Here is an 18,270-nt window from a genome sequence, read left to right as displayed (position 1 = left end):
ACACGCAAACAAAGCCGCTTTTGTGATCTGGGAAGCAGAGAACAGATACGGTGGCGGGGGCAGGCGAAGGAGCGTTGCGTTGGTGGAGCTGAGACTGCTGCGGCTTGGGCAGTGCGGGTGTCGCCTGCAGCCGCTGTTGCTCGCTGCAGACTGCGGGTGGCCGTGCGACAGCGCATCAGCGAACGTACCCCATCGACGTTGATGTTGCGTTGCGCACGCTGACAGAGATGGGAGTGCTGTCCGGCCTCGTTACATCCTATCGCCTATGTTCTTTGGTCACCGGCGTTATTAGGCTACCGGTTGGGCAGGGCAGATGCCACTTAACAAACAAGAATAAGAAGATTTAGCTACATGCAATGTTCATCATCCATATTATGTTTCATTTCCTGCGACATGCAATTTACATGTCATGGCAGGCATGCGGCACTTGACGTAGTCAAAATTAGCGATGTAAATGGACCGGGCCTGGACCGAACCAAGATGTCTCTAATCCGAGCCTGGCCGAACCCAACATTGTTCATGAGAAGTGTGTATCTGATCTGATCTGATCAGATCAGTGTTTTAGATCCATGATGTGATTAATTGGTGCTTGCTCTCTTACAAATAAGGCCATGAGAAAGTATTTACTGTATTACTCTAATCTGAGATGTACAAAATTCTACAGTATTTACTGTATTATAATGGAGAAAAATATATTATAATTAGTTAATCATGTAGCTGTAGATCAGAGAAATCTACGCGCCTCCTGTCTCCTCGATGTTTCCTGATCGGTGTTCAACACTGGACACTTGGTTCTTTAAAGGAGTTTAAACATAGCTGTACAGTGGCATTTATGACGTGGGAAAGTTTCCCTCTAGATTTGCCGCCCTCGACTCCGTCGCATCGACACCCATTTTTGTTTTGTATCTTTCTTTTTCTGATATTTCCGGATAGACTATTTCTTCCAGCTCAGCATAGAGTGCGGGGGACACGTGGCGCTTCCGATTGGGTACGTATGTTGACCTACGATGCAACTGCCACGTGAGTCGTGATTGTGATTTGGGTCGGGAAATGTGAAGCATTTCTCGCTGATGCCGCCGACCGTGGATGGGCGGAGGTGCGTGAGCACCAGGTGGAATCTCCTCTATTACTTGTGATTTCCACGTGAAAGCTCCGTCCACAGCGCCAGCCTCGGGCGTTTTGAAGATGCTCGTCGGATCCACCCCCTACACCGACGTGTTTAAAGCTAGTTTGGAAGCATCAAATGCACAACCTCCCTCTCTTGTATAAATCCAACGAAGCCCATCGTCGTCATCACCATCGTCAAGGAAAGAGACATGAGGCCTGATATGGAGGAAATGAAGAGAAGGATGGCGGGGATCGGATTCCGCCGCTCCATCTCCTTCTCAGCCGTACCCCACCCCTTCAGCCAACCCTGCCACCGCTCCGCCCGAGGCGCTGCGGAGCTCTCCTTCAGAGCACGCTCCGTCAGCCTGCCCGCTCGCCTCCACCCCCTCGCCGACCACCTCCGCCCCGAACTCTGCGCCCTCCGCTCCTGGTGCCCGTCCCCTTCTCCCGCCTCGCTCTCAGACGGACTCGTGCGCGTCCAGCTCCTCCTCGCAGCCCTCCCCGACCTCCTCGGCCTTCCCCAGGCTCAGGACCCACTCCGACGCCGCCGCCGCTACTCTCGGCTAGCTGACCGCCTCCTCGACGACCTGCTCCGCCTCGCCGATGCCCACGCCTCCTTCCGCTCCGCCGCTCTCGACCTGAAGCACCGCCTCTCTGCCACCCGCGCCGCCCTCCGCCGCCGAAACGACGGGCTTCGTCTCTCCTCCTGCCTCCGCTCGCAGCGCCGGGTTGAGAAAGAGCTATTCAAGCTGGCTTCCTTAATTCGCGTCGTCGGACGGTCGCCGCCGCTGTTCACGGGCTCGGCAGACGAAGAGGAGGCGGAGCTGGCCAAAGTAATGAAAGAGGTGATCACAGTAACGGCTGCAACCTCGGCAGCGGTCTTCAATGGAGTCGCAGCTCTATCGGCCTCCACGACGATGGCTACACCTGCTTTGCCGCCGACATGCACGTGGGTGGCTGCAGTGATGAGGTGGAGAGAGAGGGCGAGGTTGAAGCTGTTGAAGAAGGGAGGAGGGACAGAGAAGTGCAAGGAGGTGGAGGTGGAGGTGGACGAGGAGGACGAGGAGGAGGAGATGGGGGCGTTGGAAAGGTTGGTGGAATTGGAGGATTGCATGGCAGAGATGGAGAAGGGTAGCGAGCTGGTGTTTAGGACTCTCGTCAACACCCGTGTTTCCCTCCTCAACATTCTCACTCCCGGCTTCTAACTACTGTACTACTACTTCCATTTATAGCGTATATACATCATCGACACATTATGGTTCAAACGTGAAATAAGAGATAATACAATTTTTTGTTCATTTATATTGTTGGGAGGTACATGAATGAGATACTATTACTCTCTTTATGTACATGCATGAACTTATTTTCTTTTCGTTTTGGCTCATTTATGTGTCTTCTCTGATTTCTTGGCAACCATTCCCTCCTGAAGTTAGCAAAGAGATCATATTGTTCATCACCCACTATCAGAAGCAGATGCAAATTAACTTGCGTTATGGCTCCGGTTGTTTTCTTCATGCACTCTTCATGTTTGCAGGGAGGTTGTATATATTATTATTTATCATCAGAAACATATGATCTGTGGTTAGCAGAAACATATAATTAGCCTATCGAATCTTTTGAAACGAGGGAGCTCGAGCGTGCATCACTTCCAGTCTTTTGTGTCACAGGTGTAGCAGCCTTCTTGAGCGATGTCAGTGATCTGAACCCGCAAGTCGTAAACCGACCCGGTCTTCCAGTCGACCGGCAGGACCTCCTCCTGAGCCCAAACCCACTTCCCGTCGTAGCCGCCGGTGACCACCATTCTGAGCTGCAGTGGCCCCGGAGGCGCCCGGTTCGTGCTCCACACCGGTCCGTATTCCCGGCTCATGAATTGCCAATCCGACGATCCCACCTGTGGACCCAACGCGTAGCATTAGTACTCCGGTTCAATTGGAAGTGAACCAGTTCTTGTGAGCCTTTTTACTACCTGTGCCACGTCCACTGCTACTATATCAGTCTGACCTCCCTGATACAGGAACTTGATGGCCAGATAGTTCGGGCTTTGGCTCTTCTCTTCCACTCTAATGGATAAGTTCTTGTTGTGCTCACATGGAATCCTGATCACAGCAAACAAGAAGAAGTTTCCGATTCAGAAACAACAGTGGCTACCATGTTGCGAGAAACAATATATGCATGTTTGACGACAACTCTGACATCCAACATTCAACTCACTACCTCTTGTATTCCACATCTACGATGCCCAGTTTCTTCAGCTCTTTGGCCATCCCATATCGTGCCATGGCTGCATAAGCCGGCCTATTGAGAGCCAAATCGGTGTCGCTGATCTTGTTGAGGTCCGTAAGGATCACTTTGACACCTCCGCTGCTGCATATCTTCGTGTTCTTGCATCTTACCTGCTTAAAACGAGTGATTATATGATTGACAAGAGCAATAAGTTTTACGTGGAATTGCATGTGAATCTAACCTGGAAACATGCTCCACAGCCAATACCACCTCTGTGAAGAGAAGGGCCTGCAGCAGCAACATAGCCTCCGCTGAAGCCCAAAGCCAAGGAACCATATCCGCAAGCTCCGACTGTAAGGACAAACCGATCGAACCGGATAAAACCTCTTCTGCTTTGGAGCACTGAACTAAAGAAGCACAAGTTTGCAGTGCTGCAACATACCAGAGAAAGCGGAGGAGGAGGAGTAGCCAGCCCTGGCTTGATGCACACACTTGTCACAAGCCATAGCAGAGCAGGGAAGAAGGAAGAGAACAAAAATCAAGCAGACAGAGTCACAACCCATGTTGGTGTTCAGAGAGGAGATGGAGGACAGTTCCCTTCTTCTGATCAAATAGAGGCGAGGCAGAGGAGACGACTGGGTTGCCGGATCTTGGGGCAGAACAGTCCAATAAGATGAGTGTAGATCAATAAGAATATTAGAAAGGAAACTGACCGATGCACGCGCCCATCAACTGGTCCTGCAGCCATATGTCAGAAGAGAAGAGCAGACCCATGCATGAAGTATCAATCTCTTTCGGCATCTTCTCAGAACCATGTTTTAATTGTTCCTTGGGTATCTTTCCATGGGTGAAATCTAATGGACGACGTGAAGTAGTCGGTCCAAAGCAGTTGGAGATGAGAAAACAAATGCCTCTAGAATTGACGAGATAATAATATGGACGCTACAAGTGCTAATCGTAGTCAGCAATCCTTTTCGCTTTTCTCTTTAAGCGTCAGCCCTTGACAGGATAATCTCTCTTCTCTTGCATTTGTCAAAACAGAGTCGGGGTTGTAGCTACTGCTCGCGAGAGGAGTTGCCCCCTGTAGAGTGCAGATCACACTCTTCCTCTCTACTTTAGCCTGTATTGTCTGTTTCTGGAACATTTTGCAATGATTCTTGCTAGCTTAGCTCAGTAATCGACGGAAGCATGTTTCTGCTAAGCATGATTTGTCAACATTTCTGCTGTGAGCAAGTATTAATTATGCTTGGCAAAAACAAATGCTAAGACTACTAACTAGAATGGATATACTAGTAATGCCAAATGGCATTTCTCAGAATGATTTGCTCGGGGTTGTGGTAGAGGGCCATGAACTTGGTCTAAGTTCTCCTTTGATCATCAGCATGGCACATTGGCCCAGTTCGCCGAAAGGGTTGACCGAGGACAATGAAATGCCTCGAGTCCTACTCTTATCTTTTCTACATTGATTCCTCATCATGCAAAGCGTATGTTGTGGTCCTCTACACGACTGAATGAAAACTTTGTGCAAAAAGGATGGGGAGGTAGCGCAGAGATTGTTCGATTTGTATATGCGTCTTTTGTGATTGTTGTGCTTCGGTCAAAAAGATGCATGTAGCAGATCAACGATCATGCATGCGGTCCACCACCCCAAGCTATCATCTTTGACAATTTCCCAGTACTGTTGCAGCTTCGAAGAACGAAGGTAGAGATCACATGCACCTGTCGAGACCTTCAGAATTTAAGCTTGCAGCTTAAGAGAAGTATACATTCTTTTTCAAGACAGAGAACCTTAAAGTCGATGAGTTAGTATAGATAATATCTCAGTCTGACATTGTTGGTGCCATTGATGAAACAGTAGCCTTCAACATGATTTCATCATTTTCCAACTAAAATCCTTTTCCATGCATTAAGAGAAAGAAGTTTAGAAGTATGTCTTAGCTGACAGATTCCAAGTATTCGATCCAAAAAAATGTGGGCGAATGTTGATCACAAATAACTCCATTTGGGAGATGTTCTTGAGAAGAGAAGACAGCAATATCCTGTCAACGTCAATGACAGCTACGCAAGGTACAGAACCTTAAGCAGCAGATCGTGGGTTCATGGTTCTTTGAAAGCTTCATCGATCATTAGAATGATGATGTTCTTGATGCATTCCTACACCACCAAGGACAAAAGAAAATACATTCGTAGCAGTCACAAAAGATTAATGGCTCGACATCAGCATAAATGCAGAAATTAATCTTCTCACCAGGAAGCACATGATCTTGCTTCCTAGAAAGTCGTGATTCTGATGTCAAGCACCATTTCATGCATACAAGAAGATGAATGATCTTGAAATGATATCACAATATCAGCATTACAAGAAAGAACTTTGTCGATTGTCTTCCAAAAGACTATATAATCTATCACTTGGATGCCCAGTTCATTCGATTAGTTCAGGGATGTCTTTAGGTATGATGCCATGATGCGTAAAAGCAAATACATATAATTCAGGATCCTAAGGTGACTGTCTCAATTATGATTCAAATATAGCTGTCTTGCCTTTCTAAAAGTGAGTTCAAATTGGATGTTTCCACTTGTACGATATCTGCATGACAAGAATAAAGTTATATTTGTGTCGATCATTGTTCTCCAAGAGTACATCATTGGATGATTGCCAAAAAGTGGGATTTCCACTTTTTTCTGTAGAGTAATTGAGGAAGAGCTCCAGTTAATATATACGAAGATGTCGAAGAACCTACGGAACTTTTCCAAAGATCATGGGCAAGAATCCAACAGTCAAGAACCACTTGGATGCCCATATTGTTAGGTCAACTAAGAAATCCATTTAAGATGACCAATGGCATGGAGCCTACATGTCTTCAGATCACTCGAAAGAAACTAGGGATCTAAAGCTGCCAGCCACAGACAAATCTAATCAACCCAAGTGTCGTGATGCGTCTTATCTTCCTCATAGGTGTTGTCTAGATGTAGTGCTGAAATGGAGGTGACAAAGTGCATGGTGTCAACTTCCGATGAGGACTGCATTTTCAATTTTCATTACGATGTACATGAGCTTACACTGGTAAAACTGTTCTTGAGAAGAGGACGTGTAAGAACACGTCCAGAAACCATTCAAGAGAACTTTGCTACCGAGGAACATATACGTGACATGTCAATAAATGCCATTAGCAGATAGAACAACCATGACGACCGTGGAAGCTATACCACCAGCCTTAGGCGCGTTTGTCGGTCCATGCTGTTCGCGTTCACGAGTCAGCAGAGCAATTGCCATCACCAGACAGACAAAGTGCCCTGCTGAAAGCGAAACCTAAACGAAAGCCCGTCGGCGACCGGTCGCTTGTCATTACTGTCATGCATCCCCTACACTGCAAGAACAAAAGAAGCACATCCGTAGCCCTCGCGAGAGCCAAATGGTCAAACGTCACGAACAAAAACGATCGAGTTCCGCAACAATTACGAAGAAGCTACTGAGATGGTGTGTAGGATCACGTAGTGGCTGACCGTAAGGAGGTAAAGGAACGTGTTTTGGGTTCTAATGCAAGTTCAAGAAGGAACTACATGTTCTCTAGAAACCAAGAGACGGTGAAGGTAACAGTAGGGTGTACATTTCATTAGGTTGGTTCAGGATCTTTTCGAGGATAACCCCATGGACCTACATGTCCTCAGATCTCCCAGAAGGAAAGGGAGGAGCTACACTGCTAACCACGAACACATTATCCGACCACATAAAGGAATCGTCCAACCAAATCTAAACATATAGCTGTCACATTTACATCCTCTTGCAAGCTCCCACATGGCTTTGCTCCCCTTGCGATGAAACGTTTGAAAGATACAGATCTGGACTGAGGTGCTTCCTCTTCAATATAAGTAGAGGACTACGTTTGGTGATCCCAAGCACATCCAAGGCTTTTCCATCGGTCTAAGGGTTTGTTTGCCGAAGAAAAGTGCCTGTTCAGCCCGGTTAACCATGTTGAGTCCCAAGAGACTTGTCGAGAAGGCAAAGAGGGGTTTCCCGTTGATGAGAGCTCCCAGTTCCGGCGCTTGCACGACAGTGGTCGCTGAGAAGGGCCATTTTGTGGTGTACACTGTGGACGATGCGAGGTTCATGGTCCCATTGGCGTTCCTCAAGAGCCGTCTATTTCAGGAGCTACTAAGGGTGTCGGAGGAGGAGTTTGGATTACCAGGCGATGGGCCGATCACGTTGGCGTGCAGCGCGGTTTCCATGGAGTACATCCTCTCCTTGCTCGGTAGACGCATGTCCGGAGATGTGGAGAGGGCTTTGCTTGCCTCCATCATCGATGCAGACCGGTGCAGGCTGGTTCATCCCGGATGTCACCAGCAACAAATAATAGCGTCGTAGAAGCACAAATGTTTCCGTCTACTGAATCGTGTGTCGCATGTACAGAGATTTCCCACCAGCAGAAGTTGGTTGTCCATTTGCTTTCAAGGTTGTCAAAGGCCAAGTACGGGAGCCTTTGCTTTTTGAGTCCTCACTATCCTCCCAAGTCCAACTGGGAGTTGGGATGGGTCTTCGTTAGGGCTTTTCAGACTTTGAAGCCTGGCTTCTTGTATTTCTTTGGTAATAATCAGATCCTTTTTTTATTGTATTTAGTTGGTAATGACCAATCTTGTGATCATTTTGTTTTGGATGTCCCTATTGCTTCTTGAACTTACTTTTGTAAAGCTCTTGTGTGAAGGACTTGATGGTTAATGGCAGTGGGATCAACATACTATTGTTTAAGCTTGATTTCGATGAAGTGGATTGTACTTATCATTTTATATATTTCTCTTTTTTTTCTTTGAAAAATTTATTTTGTCGAAAATTTTTACACCGTTATTATGTTTTTATTGTTGACTGGATGGAGAGATTCAAAATCTTTATCAACTAAACTAATCAATACTTTCATGTTCATCGTATTCTTATAAGTCAATTTATATTTTCACTCTCTTCGGACATGGGATTAGAGGAAGATATCACAAATTAGCGTAAGATTTTTTCAAATTAGCTTAATAAAAAAAATTTTGTTTGAAAAAAAAAAACAAACATGTTTTCAAATACATATATGCATACTGGCGAACAATAAAAATCTATTAGCAATTCCAAATCCAACAAAAGAAAGAACAACCACATGAGCTACAGAACCCTTCAGCACACTGTAGGTCCATCTTCACCTTATCCAAACAGCATATTCATGGTCAGCAATGCCACTGTTCTCACAGACCAAATTTCCAGCTCAAACTGCACTGAAGTCATAAAAGACTCAACCAATGGTATCAAAGGACCATCGATGAGTAGCTTCGGGGAAGCTTCCGCCAACCCCTCCTCATCCTTCATTGAAAGCCTGGGCCAAATGGTAGCCAAGAACAAAGCATAGTAAGCTTCCCTCCGAGGAGGAGTTGTGCCGTCACTCTCATCAACCACAAACATGAGCAATTGAAGTGTTCTCGCTGGCGTGCACATGCCTCGCCCTCTCTCCAACCCAACATGGACAAGACATGGGTGTCAAGGCATCGCAGTTTCCCCGTAGTTCGTTGATTTCGTTAACATATATTAACACATATCGAATCAAACATAATTCAATCTATAATTTTAAGTTTTTAAATTATAAATAATAATAATAATAATAATAATAATAATAATTTATATCTCTCGATATTATTAATATAAGATTATTCTTTTAATCTCTCTTCACACAAATATTTTCTATCAGACATGATTTATGATGTTAAAATATTTTAAAATTATAATTTATATAGTTTGAAAATATTTTCTGTATTTATCAAATAAACCAACACACAATAAATAATGTGAAAGCATTGGTGCATGAATTTATGATATATATAAGTCATTCTATTGAAAAAGATAGACCATTAATTTTTTTTTTCTGTAGAGATGAAAACCATGAATTCTACGTTGATAAAACTGTTTATATTTTGATTGGCTAGATGTATATTTCAGTATGTATGGTTCTTTTTATAAAAGTTTCTTAAGCATCTTAAACAAAATTCATGGAGTAGTTGATTTTTAATCAATGGAAATGAGGCCCTAATCCTATTCATAAAATGGTAGCTACCTTAAACTCTAGAAAATGTTGGTGTACCTATGTGTATGACGGGAGACACATAACATCATATGTTCTCAATCCATTATTTTCGGTTATTAATTAATAAAATAATCATTGATAATGTATGTGTCTGAAAGACGTGAGTTAGAAAAATCTGACCCGTATGAGACGAAAGTTAATATGACAAAAACGTAGAACAAATTATACTTAAGGCTCGTGAGTTGGGAAAACCTGACTTGTAAGAAGAGATCTCAAACCCTCTTGTGCCAAATAAACTAAACGTCGCACTTCGAGCCCCTCTCGTAAGAGCTCCGAAGCATATCTTCGAAAAGAAGAGGACAAATAATAAGGAATATAATGTCGGTTAATCATCATTTGACACGTAACCGTCACATGAGGTCCAGGTCACCTTCCATTCGTCTGTCAACATGGACAAGAGTCCAAACGATATTTTACTGAATATGTTACTCTCGTGGAATATTTTATCCATTTACGACTAGATATAAAAATATATCCTTAACATAATTTAAAAAAAATTTACCTTTTTATGACCGCTCATGTCAATACTCGAAGACTTTGGATTACTAACTTGAAAATTGAATGATTAGGTTGGAAAACCTCTTTTGACCTTAGTATTCGTGTATCTGACACCTCGAGAGCTCAACGTTTTCACCTTGAACAACCCTGTGCATGTGGGTCCAAACCACATCGACTAAAACTTTAATAATATTTTCTCTCATCATAATTTAATTATTATCCACTCGGATCATATTCTTGACTGATTAACTAAATTAACCATTTAATATGAGTTAGAAATGCAAATGGTTCGAATAATATCTCTTTCTTTTTCAGAAGATGAATAACGAAAAAACAGTCAAAAACTTTCCATTTACATAATGTATATTTGTCACATATATTCTGCATCATTATATGTAATGGAAATAAAACTACTAGGTTTTGAACTTGCCTTAAATCATGACAAGAGAACCCCTAGTGATCTATTACTCATGTAAATAGCAACCATTTCCACACTCTTTGCTATTTAAATCCTACGAGTTTTCAGAAGAAAGCAAAAGAATTCTTAGTGATGAAACCTACCACTTCTCCCACTCGTTGCTCAAAAAGAATCAAAGCCATTGCTAACGAAATGCAAGCTTCATTTCTAGTGTAAGTCCAACAGTAGTAGTGACAAAACTACTTAGATCCGGATATGTGTCTTAAAAATCATTTCTACGGCACTATCCCTGCTGTCGTAATAGTGTTTCGACCACCACAACAAAAATCTATTTGGGAGCATTATAAATGATATAAATAGACTCGTAACATCAATCAAACTAATTTCAAATCTAAAAATTTGATACATCTATGTGCAAAATAACTAAAGATGTTTTTCAATATCTTTATAAGTTAATAGAAATACTATAATATTATTGAAAAATACTGTAAGTGGGTCAAATAGAATCAAAACACATTAACAAGTATTTGATACATCATACTATAATTCAAATAGGTATTTATAATAATTTAGGAATAACATCACTTAAATAAAAATAAAAAATTAACTTATTATAGTGTTTTGATCAGCATAATAAAAATATTATAAATGACCCGAATAGATTCCTAATCTTAATCAAATTAATTACAACCCTAAAAATATGATATTATAATATTCTACCAATGATAACCAAAGAAACAGAATATACTGCCACTTATAATATTTTTAATATCTTAACAAAAAAATATTAAATGATATTAAAAATATAAATAAGTCAAATAAAATTACTGTAACGGTTCAAAAAATTGATGAAAATTTTTGATAGGAAGAATTCGTGAGACGTATTCTGAATATTTTTTGAATGAGGGTTATTTTTTGAGAAAAACCAAAAAAAGACATCTATTGATAAAACTGATATATATATATATATATATATATATATATATATATATATATATATATATATATATATATATATATATATATATATATATATATATATATATATATATGGAATTCACACAGACAATAATTACGATCCTTTTTCCCTACAGTTCGTTCAGTTCATTTCAAAGGGGTGCATCTCGAGAACACTAATTGAGCTGATACCTTATTGAGTACCCCCACTGGGCAACTTGGCGTTGTTTCACAAGATTACATACTTCGCTTGCACTAAAAGTTTCCATCACCACCACAACCCACGCTCACACAAAACCCATCTTCTTCCTGTTCACATCCTGTCTTTGCCAGTCTCCATACATCGAGTAGAGACGTATAAGATGTGAAGTTGAGTGAAAGCTCAGAGTCGGTCGCTTCCCCTTCCATTTCAGACCCTTCTGAGATCAATCGATGGCCTCGGGCAAGGCGACTGTCGTTCTTTTATGTGGTTGTTGTTTCTTGGCCATGCTTGTTGGTGCTGAGGACCCGTACAGGTTCTTCGATTGGAACGTCACGTTCGGAGATATCTACCCTCTGGGAATCCGGCAGCAGGTGCTCTGTGCTGTTCTTTATCCTCTCTCTCTCCCCCTTTCTATCAACATCGCCAAGATTTGTGGTTCAACGTTTCCTTTTCTTGGGTGGATCGTTCCGAATGAACACAGGGGATACTGATCAATGGGCAATTCCCAGGGCCGGATATCCATTCACAGACCAACGACAATATTATCGTAAACGTATACAACAGATTGACAGAGCCTTTTCTCATCTCATGGCAAGTCTCCTCTTCCTCTCTCTCTCTCTCTCTCTCTCTCTCTCTCTCATGTGCATGCGAAAGGACCTCCTCCTCGGAAGGTCAACATAGCTTTTCGTATTAATGATCAAGACATTTGCATCGCAACGAAACAAAGAGGTCATTCATGTCGCTTTCGCAATGGATTAAGTGCAAAAGACCAGAATCTTATTGTCCCATATGGCCACCTAAATAATGTTGCTCTTTAACTCTTAGTCCTTGTAGAAAAGGCTCAAACTTGTTGCCCATGCATATAGAAATGCATAAATGGTTATTGGAAAGAGAATTAATGGACTGAGCTGAACACTCGAAGCTATAAACATTCATGGAACCGAAAGAAATCGATATGGTAAACTGAGTTCTCTTAGTACGCAGTCATGCACTTCTAAGAATAAGCACTTTGGGTCGCTTACTGATGATTCCGGAACTATTGATGCTGTCTATTTTCTAAGTAGGATATAGTAGCCCACTTCCTAAAGCTAAAAAGGGGACGCCATCAATGTATCTGCCATACGGAAATCATGCTAACTTGCCCTTCAGTCCTTGTCCTCGATTGGTAGCTAATGGAGTTTACGTAGCTGGAAATGTTTGCTGCGGAGGTAAACGAATGGCAGAATGGCAAGCTGACCAGGTTCTCTGATTCGGGAAGCAGGAACGGGGTGCAGCAAAGAGGGAACTCATGGCAAGATGGCGTCTCGGGGACCAACTGCCCCATCCCACCCGGGAAGAACTTCACCTACGTGATGCATCTCAAGGACCAAATCGGCAGCTTCTTCTACTTCCCGTCCTTGGCCTTCCACAAGGCGGCCGGCGGCTTCGGGGGCATCCGGATCTTGAGCAGGCCCCGCATCCCGGTGCCCTTCGCCACCCCCGCCGATGACTTCACCCTCCTCATCGGTGATTGGTACAAGGCCGGTCACTCGGTATGAGAACTCCATCTCCTCCTTGATTGTTCTTTCGACTCTGCTAATTCGTTCGAAAAATATTTGTGAATTCAAGATTGATATCATGATAAAAATTTGACTAAAACTGCTATTAGTCGTAAAACAAAAATCACAGCGGTGATAAGATCTGTGGGGTTGTGAGCATTGGTGGCGTTGGTCACACACGAGTGTGATGCTGGAGAGTCGTCTCGGGAATTGGTCATGTCTCATTGGTGTGCAACCATGCCATCATTTGACACGATACCAAATCACGCAAAAGATGTATATATACTAATTTTGAATTTATAGTTTATTAGTCATTAATTCTTTCAATTGGTTATTTGCATGATCATATTATTGTACCGTCTTTTAATGTTGTCGAGTAGGTTCTAAAAGCCAGGTTGGACCGCGGCAAGAGGCTCCCCTTCCCGGACGCCATTCTCATCAATGGCCGCAGCTCCAATGGCGCCACCTTCGCAGTCGATCAAGGTTGGTATCGCTTACTCATGTCGCACATCATGAGTTAGCTACTTCTTCCATCTCTGTGTTGGGCGCTGCAGGCAAGACGTACAGGCTGAGGATCTCCAACGTTGGGCTGCAGAACTCGTTGAACATCCGGGTGCAGGCGCACACGATGAAGCTGGTGGAGGTGGAGGGCACTCACACCGTGCAGAACGACTACTCTTCCCTCGACGTGCACGTCGGCCAGTCGTTGTCGGTGCTGGTCACCGCCGACCAGCCCGTCCGGGACTACTACATCGCCGTGTCCACCCGGTTCACCAACCCCGTCCTTGCCGCCACTGCCACTCTTCACTACGGCAACTCGAAGCAGAAGGCGTCGGGACCCATCCCGGCAGGGCCTACGGGTCAGATCGATTGGTCTCTGGAGCAAGCGCGCACGATCAGGTGCACATTTCAATGCTGTGCTGCATCTCATTCCCATTCTTCACCTGCTTTTCTGCAAGCATAACGTTGCGCAGGACGAACCTCACTGCAAGCGGGCCAAGGCCGAATCCGCAGGGCTCATACCACTACGGCTCGATCAACGTGACCCGGGCGGTCCGACTCGCCAACTCAGCCGCCCAGGTGAACGGCAAGCAACGTTACGCAGTGAACAGCGTCTCGTTTGTGGAAGCGGACACCCCCTTGAAGCTCGCTGATCACTTCAAGATCGGCGGCGTCTTCCGGCTCGGGAGCATCGCCGACTACCCCCCGGGCGCCAAGGAGCACCTCGACACCTCGGTCATGGCGGCCGACTTCCACGCCTTCGCGGAGATCGTGTTCGAGAACAAGGAGAGCATCGTCCAGAGCTGGCACCTCGATGGATACAACTTCTGGGTCGTCGGGTAATCCCTCCGCAAAACCAAGCTTGCTTGCAGCCAAATTCAACTTCTTGATGTTGGTATCTCATTATGGTTTTCAGAATGGATGGTGGAAAATGGAGCCCGGACAGACGAAGGGATTACAATCGCATCGATGCAGTGTCTCGCTGCACTACCCAAGTAAGATGAGAGTTCTGATTCTTCTCTCAGAAAATGATACATTGTCTCTGCTTTTGACCTGCACGAATCGGAGCAAGCTTGTCGCTGAGCTGATTCTTGCAGCTATTAGTATAACTCTTTGCAAAAGAAAAATGCTGACAGTTTCATCTCTCCTCGCTCTCTTTAATCTCTCAAACTAATACTGGTCTGATACTTTGCCAAGTTTGTTCAAAGGAGCTCAGAATTAACACTCTCTCGCCAACTGATATGTGAAGGTATATCCCAAGTCATGGACTGCTGTTTACGTCGCCCTCGACAACGTGGGGATGTGGAACCTGCGGTCGGAGTTCTGGGGGCGCCGGTATCTCGGTCAGCAGTTCTATCTGCGTGTCTACTCTCCTGTGGAATCAGTAAGGGACGAGCATCCAATCCCAAACAACGCCCTTCTCTGTGGTAGAGCAGCTGACCGATCTACTCGCCCACTCTAAGCTAAGGCTGGCTTAAGGGAAGAAGCTCCTGCTGATATTTCAATCATATCATCTCACCTATAAGATTTGTGCTGAAGACATTCGGTCCAAATGTGCTAAGGTTTCTTTTCTTCTTGGCAATGAGTTCTTTTCCCAAAGAGTACTCTCAATATTTATGTAGCCACGTAAGTTATATTCTCATGAGACAAGCATTTAATTTTAACTCATCATTTGACGGCTGCATAATTCCAATATCTAACGTTGATAGATTATAGCAGCGGAGAAGAACAACCTCTTCCTAACAACGTACTACTAAAAGAACGAATAAGAAAGGAGCTGCATGTGTTACCTTCTTTTCATATTCTGGGCATGTAAGTGTTTGCTTTCTCCCTTATAATGAGAGCAATATAGGGCTTGTTCGGGAACAAGATCTGTCAAATGGGCTTTACAAAGAGAAGCCAGCAGAGTTCAGTTGGCAGGATGCCCACCTCCATCTGTAAGCTTCTCTTGTTCATGGGAGATGGATGATTTGGAGGTGGACAGAATGCCAATAACCTCTGCAAGCAACCCTTTGGTAATCCCACATGACGTCGACCACGAACTAAATGAGACGCCGCTGCCTCCACCTTATGATACTGCCGACCAAGCGAGGGGATATATTGTGTTTATGCAAGAGGAAGAGAGAGATACATAGAGAACCACCGCTGATGGGGTTCTTCTTCTCGTGCAATGCACATTACAGCAGACAAGATGGAGTGGGGTTTCAATCATGTCTCTCCTTCTTTCTTCTCAAATCTTTCTATATAGAAAACGAAGGATTGGAAAGTGCGAAGGATGTGTGCGTGTGAGAGAGAGAGGATATTAACCGGAAAGGTAAAAGGAAACACACAACTTTCCTGCCTCCCAATACTAACGAATCCCTCTCTTTTTCCCTCGGACACGCACAGTCATAGAAGAAAGTCCCAGTTCTGTTCTTGACCACTTCCTATGGGGAAACAGAGACTGCAAGGATGAAGAGAGTGCAGTGCCACTTTGAGTGAAAGGTAAATGCAGGTGTGACTTCGGCTATAGGTATTGGGTTCTTAAAGGCCAAACATTTCCTTGCTAAACAGTGGAAAGACTGGATTCGTCAGAGAGAGCTGCAGCTGCTGCAAGTCAAAAGGCGTGGCGCTGGTTAATGGGAGTGGAACTGGCAGGAAAGCAGGGACAGCAAAACACTAGTTGAAGATTTGGTGTGGTCTTTGTCATGGAAAAAGACTAGTTTAAATGAACAAATGGTATTGGATGGAGAGGACAACGACGGTACCACTTGCATTCAGTCCTCGCTTGCTCTAACTTTCGAAAAGCAAACTTGTTATCAGAGTCATGGAAAGATGCTGGATCATGGGAGACATTATCGCTTTTGAAGAACTCACTCTAGTGTTCTTACAAACCTCCCTTTTTTTTGTTTGCAGGAAAAAGAGGCATCCATTTCTTCCTTCCTCCAACAAGATAATTAATCTACAACTGCAAGCATATATTGGGTACGAAAAAGGAATCAAATTAAGAATATAAGCTTTAGATTCTGATACGACACATTTTGGTATCACCCAAGGATCTAGGCAAACGGACGTAAAAATGTCGATATGGACTTTAAGTTCGATGTGACGTGTTGTAACGGACAAACTTCTAAACAAGATGTTGGATGTAATGTTGATGTATGTCCGTTGTCTTTTGGCATGTTCATGCCTTGTATAGCAGGTAGAGGGGCGGCCGAAGGCTTATAAGTCCCATTTTAGTTGGGTTGGTGGCCTCTTTAGGCTTGTAAATAAAGGTTGTGTCATGTGGACATGTGCGAGAGCTTTTCGGTCTGTAATGGACCATTTTACCCTTTGTTGTGCCACTGTTCAGAGCTTGTAAAGTCTGTTTGTAATTTGCATTGTCTATGAAGTGTTTTTCGGACATGTTTGCTTGTGGATCCCGATTGAGGCGTTCTCTTTAACCCGTTCTCTCTTTTGTTGGTCCTAAGGGACAATGGGAGGCTTCGGGGAGGCTGACCTTTGCGGACGGACGCGCGAGGGTGCCGCACGCCTTAGGCAAAACCAGCTAAGGTCGTGACATTATGGTATCAGAGCGGGACAAGCACTCATAAAAACACTTGACATGCAAATGTGGGGGACCTAGCGGGGCTGCATTGAGGGCAGTCAACAACGCGCGACCGTTTGAGGGAAAACGGGCATGGAGATGTAGGGAAAAGAGTCGCTCAGAGGAGCGAGCATCTGAGATTGGCATTCAGAGGAATGGCCAACCCTTCGCGCAAGAGGCACCACGAGAACAGGCAAGCTTGGAAGAATTTGGAGCGCACAAAGGTTGGGATGGCTGAGTTTGAGCTACGGCTCAACGTTGACAACTATACTTAATGGTGCTCTAGGCAAGCGAGGCGCTTGGCAAGAATGAGACCATCCAAGGTGGAATAAGTTGTTCAACGACCAAAAGAGTTATGCAAAGCTCACAGAGGTGAGGGGAATTGCTAACTCGAAGAATTTGGTACTCATGCATGGGCTTGTATGCGGACGATGGAATGTTCATGGCCATCCCAAGGCGACCGAGACTCGGCGCCATGGAGCATTGAAACTTTCTCTTCGGCATGTGAAGGATACGTCCGTAGGAGGCTGAAGTGTGCAATGAGTTCAGCATGTTGCTAGGCCTTGAGGGGTGCAGCGGTGGCTGTATTGACGTGGAGGCGCAATCTAGCAAGTGCGTTTGCAAGAGGCAGAACAATGCACAGTTTGTTTAGCAGATCGGAGTAGTCCAAGGGGATGGTGGTCTCTAAAACGAAGAGAGATGTTGCTCCAACGAGACAGTTATCCAGGAGGGATAAGTCTCGGCACTCCAGAGGGAGAATCATGTGAGACGGACTTCACATGTTGAGGAGGAGTACCTCACAAACAACAACTTCACGAAGCTCGATGGACTGAGCAAGCGGCGAGGAGTTGTCGCATGATCTCGCTCGAGAGAATGCATTGGTGGATGCATTGCGAGATCAAGTGGGGGAGCGACCTAAAGCAACTTATGAAGGTACACTTAGAGTCGATGTGGAGATCGGACTCAAGGGAGGGCTGACCCGTGAAATGGTGGGCGCGAGGGCCACCATCGACTCAATGCAAAAACGAGGAGCGGAGCAACTTGGGTGTAACTTGGCGAAGTACCCAAGTCGCCCGAAGGGAGCCCGCAGAGAAGTTGGAACATGGAGCAGAAGCACAGTGCTTTCCTTAGACAGAGGTCAAAGACATGAACTC

At 44.5% G+C, this 18,270-nt stretch overlaps 4 protein-coding genes across 4 annotated transcripts; 3 read left to right on the top strand and 1 right to left on the bottom strand.

Annotated features, from left to right (window-relative positions):
• Positions 1–1,144: 1,144 nt before the first annotated feature.
• LOC135639082 (uncharacterized) lies at positions 1,145–2,565 on the top strand. Its single transcript, XM_065152836.1, has one exon. It carries the CDS (start codon positions 1,317–1,319, stop codon positions 2,310–2,312), a length of 996 nt encoding a protein of 331 aa, XP_065008908.1. The 5' UTR covers positions 1,145–1,316; the 3' UTR covers positions 2,313–2,565.
• A 69-nt stretch (positions 2,566–2,634) lies between these two features.
• Positions 2,635–3,985, bottom strand: LOC103984540 (expansin-like A1). The gene is made up of 5 exons (XM_009402055.3): positions 3,773–3,985; positions 3,572–3,681; positions 3,322–3,500; positions 3,074–3,203; positions 2,635–2,998 (listed from the first exon to the last, which is right to left on the bottom strand). Exons 1-5 carry the CDS (start codon positions 3,891–3,893, stop codon positions 2,750–2,752), a joined length of 789 nt encoding a protein of 262 aa, XP_009400330.2. The 5' UTR covers positions 3,894–3,985; the 3' UTR covers positions 2,635–2,749.
• A 3,315-nt stretch (positions 3,986–7,300) lies between these two features.
• Positions 7,301–7,871, top strand: LOC135639148 (auxin-responsive protein SAUR64-like). Its single transcript, XM_065152937.1, has 2 exons — positions 7,301–7,641; positions 7,739–7,871. Exons 1-2 carry the CDS (start codon positions 7,301–7,303, stop codon positions 7,869–7,871), a joined length of 474 nt encoding a protein of 157 aa, XP_065009009.1.
• Positions 7,872–11,720: 3,849 nt separating this feature from the next.
• LOC103984542 (L-ascorbate oxidase homolog) lies at positions 11,721–15,187 on the top strand. The gene is made up of 8 exons (XM_009402057.3): positions 11,721–11,883; positions 11,994–12,103; positions 12,774–13,044; positions 13,431–13,533; positions 13,605–13,950; positions 14,025–14,390; positions 14,468–14,546; positions 14,801–15,187. Exons 1-8 carry the CDS (start codon positions 11,743–11,745, stop codon positions 15,011–15,013), a joined length of 1,629 nt encoding a protein of 542 aa, XP_009400332.2. The 5' UTR covers positions 11,721–11,742; the 3' UTR covers positions 15,014–15,187.
• Positions 15,188–18,270: the final 3,083 nt, after the last annotated feature.

The sequence above is a fragment of the Musa acuminata genome, chromosome BXJ3-5 (assembly GCF_036884655.1).
Source record: "Musa acuminata AAA Group cultivar baxijiao chromosome BXJ3-5, Cavendish_Baxijiao_AAA, whole genome shotgun sequence".
NCBI lineage: Eukaryota > Viridiplantae > Streptophyta > Magnoliopsida > Zingiberales > Musaceae > Musa > Musa acuminata.
Note: the sequence above shows the minus strand (reverse complement) of the source record. Positions and strands in the feature narration are given on the sequence as shown.

What these genes read in the sequence shown, in the direction of transcription:
- LOC135639082 (XM_065152836.1), top strand. Translation starts at nt 1,317, where the DNA reads ATGAGGCCTGATATGGAGGAAATGAAGAGAAGGATGGCGGGGATCGGA.
- LOC103984540 (XM_009402055.3), bottom strand. Translation starts at nt 3,893, where the DNA reads ATGGGTTGTGACTCTGTCTGCTTGATTTTTGTTCTCTTCCTTCTTCCC. An exon ending in GTAGATGTGGAATACAAGAG is followed by an intron (nt 3,204 to 3,321) that starts GTAGTGAGTTGA and finishes TGCTGTGATCAG; the next exon opens with GATTCCATGTGAGCACAACA. An exon ending in TAGCAGTGGACGTGGCACAG is followed by an intron (nt 2,999 to 3,073) that starts GTAGTAAAAAGG and finishes TTGGGTCCACAG; the next exon opens with GTGGGATCGTCGGATTGGCA.
- LOC135639148 (XM_065152937.1), top strand. Translation starts at nt 7,301, where the DNA reads ATGTTGAGTCCCAAGAGACTTGTCGAGAAGGCAAAGAGGGGTTTCCCG. An exon ending in TCCATCATCGATGCAGACCG is followed by an intron (nt 7,642 to 7,738) that starts GTGCAGGCTGGT and finishes TCGCATGTACAG; the next exon opens with AGATTTCCCACCAGCAGAAG.
- LOC103984542 (XM_009402057.3), top strand. Translation starts at nt 11,743, where the DNA reads ATGGCCTCGGGCAAGGCGACTGTCGTTCTTTTATGTGGTTGTTGTTTC. An exon ending in CACCTTCGCAGTCGATCAAG is followed by an intron (nt 13,534 to 13,604) that starts GTTGGTATCGCT and finishes TGGGCGCTGCAG; the next exon opens with GCAAGACGTACAGGCTGAGG. An exon ending in GAGCAAGCGCGCACGATCAG is followed by an intron (nt 13,951 to 14,024) that starts GTGCACATTTCA and finishes AACGTTGCGCAG; the next exon opens with GACGAACCTCACTGCAAGCG.